We start from the raw sequence: 9,673 nt of genomic DNA, 5'->3' as shown, positions 1-9,673 counted from the left end.
TATTTTGAAATACAATGTGGACAACCTGATTAGAGTTGACAGTTGAACTCTGAGGTGTCCTATGATCATTTTGGTCAAGGAGATGAATTATATGGAAACTATATTCGCACGGGTTCTAAGGATGTTGTTCTACACATTCGACCTATCCGATCGTCGGGTACCATTACTAGATGGTCACTACGATTGGTACAGAAATTTATTTCTGTGCTACCGACTTAGGTTCGAACCTATGAGGACACACACATTAGAGTTCATGATCCGATCGGATGGTTGATCAATGATTAAGAATCATTCTAGGGTTAAATGATCAATATGATTGACATTTAACCTAGTGCAAATATTGTAGGAGGATTGATTAGCAATTCGATTGCTAATTGGCTTAATTTGATTAAGCCAATGGGCTGAGATTAAGTCTAATTGAATATGATTTAATTAGATTTGGTTTAGACTTGATTGGATCAAGTCCAATTGGTTTATTAGATAAGCCAAGTGCAAGGAAAAAACTAGTCTTAGTTCAATTAGGACTTGGGTCAACCTAATTTCTAATTTGATTAAAAAATTAAATCAGATTTAAATTTAATTTAATCTGATTAAATTAGGTTCTTAACTTGGTTAAGACCTATTTTAATTGGGTTGATCTAATTTTGGTTTGATTTGGTTTGAGAAACCAAATTAAAATAAGTCATAAGATAGAATCCTAGTAAGACTAGGATTCCACCTTGCGCCACATAAGCCCCCCCCACGCCCTCTCTCTTATTCCACGCCAATCCCCTCTTATTTTGTGCGACAAAAGTCCTCTCCCAGGTCTTTCCCACGTCTAAAAGGTTTTCTCTCTTCTTTCATATATGAAAAGTGGTTGTGGATCAAATCAAAGTAGGAATAAGTTTGGATTTCAAATTCTATGAGATAGAGTTTTAGAAATCCAAAAGTCTTTTCTTTTTGCATCGAATTTATCCAGATTTTTTCTAAAATTTTAGTGGCTTTTAGGGCACACATTGTGCACCCTTTGCTGGTGGTCCATGCACGAAAATAAGGAGGTGTCCAAGAGTTGGGCGCCCCTTATCTTGCCATGTTTGGATAAGCCTTGACTAGGTATTTGACCTAGACAAAGACTCTATCATATCTCTCTCTCTATAAAATGAGTTTCTTCATGAAATTTTCGAAGAATATAGAGATTTGAGAGACCTTTAGGTCATCCAAAAATCAGAGAGAAAGACCTTTGGGTCGTGGAGATATAATAGACACAAGACAGGATTATAGGAGAGAGTAAAGAGAAGAAGAAGAGGGTCTTCTTCTAGGGTTGTTAGTTTCATCTCTTTCCTTCCTCCATCTTGAGTTTTCTGAGAGCGTCTCAGATCTAAAACTCCTCCTCCCACTTCTCATCTTTGGAAGAACCCAAATCAAGAAGAAGGAGGCATCTGATCAACCATCGAAGAAGGATCAGCGCAGTACTAGCATACTGTGCTGATTTCCTGAAGCAGGACTTTTGGTCGAGATTTGTGGGCTCGTGTGGACGACTCCTAGAGACCGGACACGTGTGCGGTTTGCAACATCATTCTCAAGCCAGATCAGCAAGGTTAGAACGTCTAACTTGCAAGGTAATAGATCTGATCTATTGTTTAATACATACATTAGATGTAGTATAGAAACATGTTGATATGATCAACATATAGTTCATGCTCTATATATTTTAATTTCTGATTTAATGCTATGCAATAGTCATGTAATAAAATCTTGGATCTAGAGATTCTCTGATTTTAGAAAATAAATTTTGATTTATTTTAATCTTCCGCTGTTTGATTTTGAAAAAGTTTCAAGATCTAATCCTGAAATCCTAGATCTGGTTTCTTCAAAGAGGTTATGCATTCACTTCATAATCTAATTAGGGTGCATTTGTCCTAAAAAGGCCTTTGATAAAATCAATTGGCAATTTTTAAATCTAATTTTATCCAAACTAGGATTTCAACCAAAATTTATTAAATGGATCTAGCAACATGTCTTTAATTCTAGGTTTGCACTTTTTGTCAATGGGACCCCTAGTGAATGGTTCTATCCATCAAGGGTTTACCTGTAGATGCCACTATCATCTTTTTTATTTATCATGCGCTCTGAAATTTTCTCTATATTGATGCAGTTAGCAATGTCAATCAAAACTCTTCAGTCTCTTAAATTCAACATAGGATAGGGCCTTCAATTTTCCATATCCTGTTTGCTAATGATTGCTTATTAGTGGCCAGAGCTATAGATAGAAATGAAATGTGTTTGAAAATGGTGTTGGATTTTTTTGTTTTTTTGCAAATTATCAAGACAAATGGTCAATATTAGGAAATCTTATAATTAAATTTAGCACTTCTACTTTTGCACAAATGAAGGCCTAAGTTTGTCATATTTTCAAGTACCTATCAAGGAAAGGGTATAGCAGTATCTTGATATTCCTATATCTGGCACTAGACTCTTAGTTGCTGATTATGCTTCTCTTATATTTAAGATAGCAGGTAGAATTGATGGGTGCCAATAGAAGGCTCTTTTCTTCGTAGGAAAAGCAATTTTGCTGCAATCAATTTTATCATCATTGTCAATCTATACTGTTGAAATATAAATATAAGAATCTACAAGTTTTTGATTACCTTGCACCAAAAATTAAATGAAACTAATTTTTTTTGCATAAACCAGATCATGATCAAACCACACAACTCCTAGGTCAGAAGTATAATCATAAGATGGAATGCACTTGATTTCCACAGCCCAAATGCCTCTAAGATGTGTTCTTATTTTTCAGAGAGTTTTTCAAATGTTTTGGTGGAGTGTTTTAGAGAAACATCAGAACTTTATATCTCTACTATTTCAAGGCAATTTTTAGCATTTTTAGTTACGAGAAGTTACCAAAGTAACTCTCAAGAACTGCATTCGAAGCTGGATCGGATTTTATCCACATAGACGATCCAAACCCATATTTAAGAACCAACATATACTATGACAATTACATATGTGACTGTTACCACGTTAAAGAAATTGAAGAAGGAATTTAGAGCTTTTCTTGTAGGGGCATGACATTTCTAATCATCGATTGCACGCAATTTCTTGAGAAGTAATTTGCACTCCTAAGCACAAGGAGGACTTGTCTTCAAATTTCTTTGCATCCGCTAATAAGCACTAATTTGCAAATTAGCTGGCTAGCTAGTGGTAAACTCAAAGTCTATGGGCAAAAGTTATGACAAGAAAATAGTGCTTTATGGGCTATTGGTATAATTGTAAACCCCCGCATCACACTTCAGTTATTTGGAGGTAATATAGTAACGGCTGCTCAATATATCCAATTCCAATTTATGTGTTTCGTGGGATCTAATTCCAATGTTTAGGGACTTCATGATTAGTGTTCAAATATTCCATTAAATGAATGGCCTACTTTTTTGAACAAGGAGGTGGATCTTACTAATGCTTAGGTGAATGAATTCATAACTGAAGACAGGATACGGGACCTAGAAAAGCTGCATCTATTCTTCCCTCTGAAATGATGTTTCATTTAAACATGACGCCGTTGCCTATTAGTTCATGGACTGATCAGATTGTTTGAGGAACAAATAAACTCAGCAGCATATCCCTTGGTGAAATCTGTAACATGCTGACAGAACCTAATATAGATAACAACAATTCTTTTATCTACTATAGGGCGAAAGTCATTTTCGCCCTTCGAATTGGATATTCATCGCTGGAAGGGGTCCTTATGATCACACCCAGAGGAAATTGCTATACATATGCCCCCCCCCCCCCCAAGCTCCTTCTTTTGTAATAACAAAAAAAAAAAAAAACAATTCTTTTATCTGGGTATGGAAACTATGGGTGCATATGAGAGTAAAATTTTTTTGCTAGGAGTTATATTAGCTCGAAGTACGTTGCAAATAGATCTTGTATCAAAAAATACAACCCAAGTGGGTGCCATTGAGATCCGTCTTCCTGATTAGAAGCAATTTGGATGGAACCTATCTCAGAAGACTCCTTTCAGTCGTCATCCTCCACAAACCGATGATCGTCGAAGGCGTAACCGACGATGCTCGAGTTACTTATGATTAGGTCTAATTCTTCAAGCTACGTTGGGATGTCGTTTATGTTCTAAGCAAATTGCAGACCTTAATCATATCGTTATTCAATGCCCTTTTGCATAGCATTGCTGGCATTTACTCAATAATTAATGCCAACGATTCAAGCCTTCTTCTTTGCCGGCAATATTTGAATTTATTTCAAATGCCCAGGTAGAGAAAAACTAACTTCTCTTTAGCCTGTTTAACATAACAATTGTGGCAAGTAAGCTCGAAAAATAGCCAGAGTTTTCAGAATCAAAAGAATATAGCTATGCAGCTGGAAAGGTACTCTTCAATGTACATGCTAGATAATGATTCCTCTTATATTAACAATTAATTTAGAACACAAAGTACTGACAAAAATCTTGGCCTGTAGACCCACCATATTGTCCAATTGTTAAATGGATTCTGCCTCCCCAGACTGTTCTGAAATTAAATTTTGATGGGGCTGTTAGAGTATTGACAACAGCTGCAGGTTATATTTTGAGAGGCTGCAACGCTAATCTTGTTTGTATAACTGGTCGCCCACTCTCATCATGCTCAATATCCTATGCTGAATTAGTAGCAGCATGAGAGAGAATAGAATGTGCTATTTTGAGTTATCGTGCATCACAGTTATACATTAAAGATGATTCTGTTATTATCATTTCATTGTTTTATATATATATATATATATATATATATATATATATATATATATATATATATATATATATATATATATATATATATATATATATACATTTTAAGCTACGTATATTCTAAGAGAAGGAAACTATGCGGCAGCTTGGACAGTAGCTAGCGGACTTAAAGGATGTTTATATATTACAAACTGTAGTTTGGCTCCCAAGGATTTCGAAAGGCGAAATTCTTTGCGCATTACGTGTAGAAAATTATGCACCGCACATGATGATTTGCTCTAGCATTAGGATCGATCAAAAAAATATTTTTTTTTTAACATCTCCAAATCTGTACGTAAGCAAATCATATAACACGGCGCACGATTCTCTGCACCGTGCCCGGTGCACAAAGAATTACTCTATCAAAACATATGCAAACGTTTCTTCATACTCATGCTTTAAGCCCTCCAATTTGTATTAAAAAAAAAAAAAAAACCGGCCAGTCCAAGAAGGTGCTAGAAGAAACTCGAGGTCGCTGCTACAGTGCGCCGCGGGTGCCCTTTTCTCAAAAAAAATAAAAAAAAAAACACTGGAACTCTCTAGAAGGCGATCACCCAACCTTTACGGCTTTACCCCCGATCTCGCATTCCCTTATGAAACATTCCTCCTCGTCCCTCCCTTCCTCCCAATCTCTCAAGAATCTCTTCTGGAGCTGCAGAAAAGAAAGATGTCGCTCGTTCCCCATGGCTTCGGATTCGGTTCGAGCATCTTCGATCCCTGGGATCCCTTCGACAGCTTTCCCTTCAAGAAAGCCCTCTCCCTATCTTTTCCAAGCGAGACCTCCGCCTTCGCCAGCGCCCGTTTCGACTGGAGGGAGACGCCGGAGGCCCACGTCTTCAAGGCTGACCTCCCCGGGCTCAAGAAGGAGGAGGTCAAAGTTGAGGTGGAAGAGGGCAACGTCCTCCAGATCAGCGGCGAGCGGCGCCGGGGACAGGAGGAGAAGACCGAAAAGTGGTACCGCGTGGAGAGGAGCAGCGGCAGATTCCTGAGGCGGTTCCGGCTGCCGGAGAACGCGAAGATGGATCAAGTGAAGGTGGCGATGGAGAACGGCGTGCTCACTATCACCGTGCCCAAGAAGGGGGGCAAGAAGCCGGAGGTCAAATCCGTCAAGATCTCTGGTATTCCGATATAGGCAGACAGGGCTTGCAAGGTCCCTACGCGGTGAAGGGGCTTTTGCCTGTGTAGAAGTCCGTGTGTTTTGTGTCATGTTGCAGTCGTACGTATGTTTACGTGTGTATCCTTAGAATATATATATATATATATATATATATATATATATATATATATATATATATATATATATATATATATATTGTCACACGTTAATTTTGTGCCAGCGAGTGTGTTCGTGAGTCTAGACGTAATTAGTAATTAACTTTTTGCCCAAAAGGATGCAGATGTTACGCCCCTTTTTGTTTAACTATAATTTTAATTATAGATTTAATTATATAAAAAATAAATTTTTTAAGGGTGTTCAAATTTATTTTAAAATTTTTATTTAGTAGGGCCAGATCATTAAATTTTTAAATTGGTTTAATTTAGATTTTGCTTATAATTTTACTAGCTTGTTATACTAAAATTGTCAAATGATCTCATGTGATCCGCTTATGTAGTCTCATGTAGTCTCTTTTGTTGATATAGAAAAAAATATATATATATTTTATTTTTTAGATAAAAGTAAAAAAAAAATATTTTATCTTGATTTATAAATATCTTCTGTATTTTCAGTTTCTATAATGTCAATTCTATATCTTGCAGAGCCTTGCAATATCTGCTTCTCATCATCTAAATATGGTCCGATCTTGTTGCTAGTGCCTATCTGATAATGTGTTTGCCGTTAGTTGATTGACGTGGAATTATCGATTTATTTTAAGATTTTATTTAGAATGGTTTAGATTTAAAAGAGTCCATGCGGCGACATATCTAGATGGCATCAAATTTTTTATCAAAACTATGTAAATGACTCTTATTTTAGTTTTTTTTGGTCTCTATCTTGTTCTCTCTATCTCTCTTGCTTTCTCTCTCTCTCAACTAGGAAATGAATTCTTCCAGTTCGGAAGTTTGGGAAAAAAAAAAAAAAAAAATGTAGTGATGGTTCAAAGATAATGTCATTGCCATTTTTCAGCTGTGATAAAAATATCATGTATCAGTGCAAATTCGGGAAGGAGGTTTCGGACATGTCTTAATTATGATGTAAAAAATTTGTTTTATTTGATTTTGTTTTACTTGATTTGATGTTATAATAAGAAGGATAATAAAAATTATTTTTAATTTTCTTTGCCGTTTGATGAGAGTTGTAATTACTTTCAACAGTTGATCTCTAATGGGTTGGACGTATATTCAAGATAATGAACAAATTGTAGAAAAAAATTGAAAAATTGGAGGCTAAGAAGTGGCTAATCTAAATTCAGAAGGAAAGTGAAGAATCTAAAAAATCTCTATTAGAATATCAGCTTGTTAAGCTTAGAAGCCAACTTATGTTAAGGGGAGATAGGAAGATATAACAGCTTTGTAGCTATATTTTGTTTAATCATGATTATTTTGATTTTCCTAATTTATAGACTTAATGAATTTGTTGGTCAATCCTAGTTATCATAATAATGTATTTGCCTTCTTATAAAAATTGTAAATGTCAATGCAAATTATATTCTGATCATGATTAGATTGATGTCTACTTATAGAGTCATTTTGTTATTAAAACAGATTGTAATAAATCAATTACAACACGATAATATTTTGCTTACAAATCACTCATTATGGCAGGATATATATAAGTGATATTGATATGTATGACTGCTGATGGTGTCACTTTAGCTTCTTCCAAGAGTGCTATGCCTTCTATGATTTATGGTATCATTAAATCTTCCAAACTCTCAAAATATTATAACAGGATTAGGTCTTTCACTTATTATTGGATCTTAAAAATGAATATGTCAAGCACATATGTTATATTAAGTTTTCTTAAAATATCTTATAATAAAATAATTTAGAATTCAAAATAAATTATCACACATTTAAACAATCATGATCAGATCGAGAAGCACATAATTAGTTGAGTTTCAACATCATAGTATGAATTATTTTTTTCATCTCTTTCTGCACTATTTTTTTCATCTGAACCATCTCTTGTTGTAGCTTCCGACGTGCCTCCTAACGTATCTCCTCTTGCCATTGGTCACACATTGTTGTGTATTCAGATATTAAACTTTCTTCTAATAAGATGCTCAATTGAAAAACTATATTACAACAGAATAGGATATTAGCGATGAAAAAAATTTATCGCTAATAATCGATTTTCATCACTAATAGTTATTAGCGATGAAATTATCGTCATTAATATTTAGGCACAAATAATGATGTCGTTGATAATTTATAACGATGGAAAAAAATTTTCGCCGCTAATAATTGATATTATCGATAAAAAATTTTCATCGCTAAAAATTTTTTTTTCGAAAATTATTTACGATGAAAAATTTTAGTCATAAAAAAAATAATTTATGATAAAATATTACGTTATTAATAAAAAAATTATTTATGATGAATCATATTCGTCGTTATTAATTTAATTAAAAATTTTTGTGAAAATCAAAAAAATATTAGTAACATAAATTTTTTGTCACAAATATACTAATTTTCGACATAAATTTTTATCACTAATAAATTATTAATTATTTACAATAAAAATATTTTCATCATTATTAATTTAATTAAAAAATTTTATAAAATTTAAATTTAAAAAAATATTAGCGATGTAAATTTTTTATCGTAAATATGATAATTTCTGACGTAAATTTTCGCTGCTAATAAATATCAATTATTTATAATAAAAATTATTATCATTATTAATTTAATTAAAAATTTTTATAAAAATTAAATTTAAAAAAATATTAGTGACGTAAATTTTTCATCGTAAATATGATAATTTTTTACGAATATTTTCATCACTAACAAATTATCAATTATTTACAATAAAAATATTTTCATCATTATTAATTTAATATAAAATTTTAATATTTTTAAATTTATTTACGATCAATTTTTTGTCACTAATATGTTTTTTGGCATCCAACATTTCGTCAAAAATAATTCTGTCGCTAATAATTTATATATATATATTTTAAAAATAATTTATGAATATATATATATTTAATATATATTTATAATATTTTTTATAAATTAAAAATTAAAAATAAAAATAAAAAATTTATATAAAAAATTTATAAATAAATTTTATCATTTTATTAAATTAAATTAAAATTATAAGAAGTCTAAAATAAAAATAAAAAGTTACATAAATAAGCCGTCAAGTGTCGGCATCTGTAGAAGGAGAACGGACTGGAGAAGGAGAGTGCTCGAAAGAGGTCAGACCGATCTGCTGCTGTCTTATCAGCTGCATCATTTGCTTCATTTGTGTTATCCGCTCCATCATCTGAATCTGCAGTCGTTGGTACTTGTCGACGCGTGCAGTCAACTTATCAGCTCACTACTCAGCCTGCCTCTGCACCTTCGCCAGCCGAGCATTGCAGGCAGTATGGATGTCAGCCCTAGATGAGTGTGAGGATGAAGGAGCATTGATCCCATATCCTAGATCTCTAATATAACAGGATCTTATACCAAGCATCTGATCACAGATCTCATCATCTGTGGGTGCGGTTGAGCCCTCGAGAGTAGGTTGGGATCTGATGTCTGTCATACGGTCTTGAAAATTAAAGTTATAACTATTTTAATTTCGTACTGAAAATCAAACTATGAATGAAAAATAATTCAAAAAATTTACAAAAAGCTTCTGACTCTCTGTCGTCTACTTTCCTGACCGTCGTTGGTAGATCTGTTGGTAGATATCAATCCTATCAGGAAGCTCGTCACTCTCTGCATTTCTCTGTAATTTGAGAATAATTAATTAAAAAAATTTTA

At 33.4% G+C, this 9,673-nt stretch overlaps 1 protein-coding gene across 1 annotated transcript; it reads left to right on the top strand.

Annotated features, from left to right (window-relative positions):
* The first annotated feature begins 5,313 nt into the window (after window positions 1-5,313).
* On the top strand, window positions 5,314-6,029 carry LOC140854530 (18.1 kDa class I heat shock protein-like). The gene has a single exon (XM_073250487.1). It carries the CDS (start codon window positions 5,427-5,429, stop codon window positions 5,889-5,891), a length of 465 nt encoding a protein of 154 aa, XP_073106588.1. The 5' UTR covers window positions 5,314-5,426; the 3' UTR covers window positions 5,892-6,029.
* Window positions 6,030-9,673: the final 3,644 nt, after the last annotated feature.

This window comes from Elaeis guineensis, unplaced genomic scaffold (assembly GCF_000442705.2).
Source record: "Elaeis guineensis isolate ETL-2024a unplaced genomic scaffold, EG11 Super_Scaffold_1000033, whole genome shotgun sequence".
In the NCBI taxonomy this organism is placed as follows: Eukaryota; Viridiplantae; Streptophyta; class Magnoliopsida; order Arecales; family Arecaceae; genus Elaeis; species Elaeis guineensis.
This window is presented reverse-complemented; position numbering and strand designations above follow the sequence as displayed.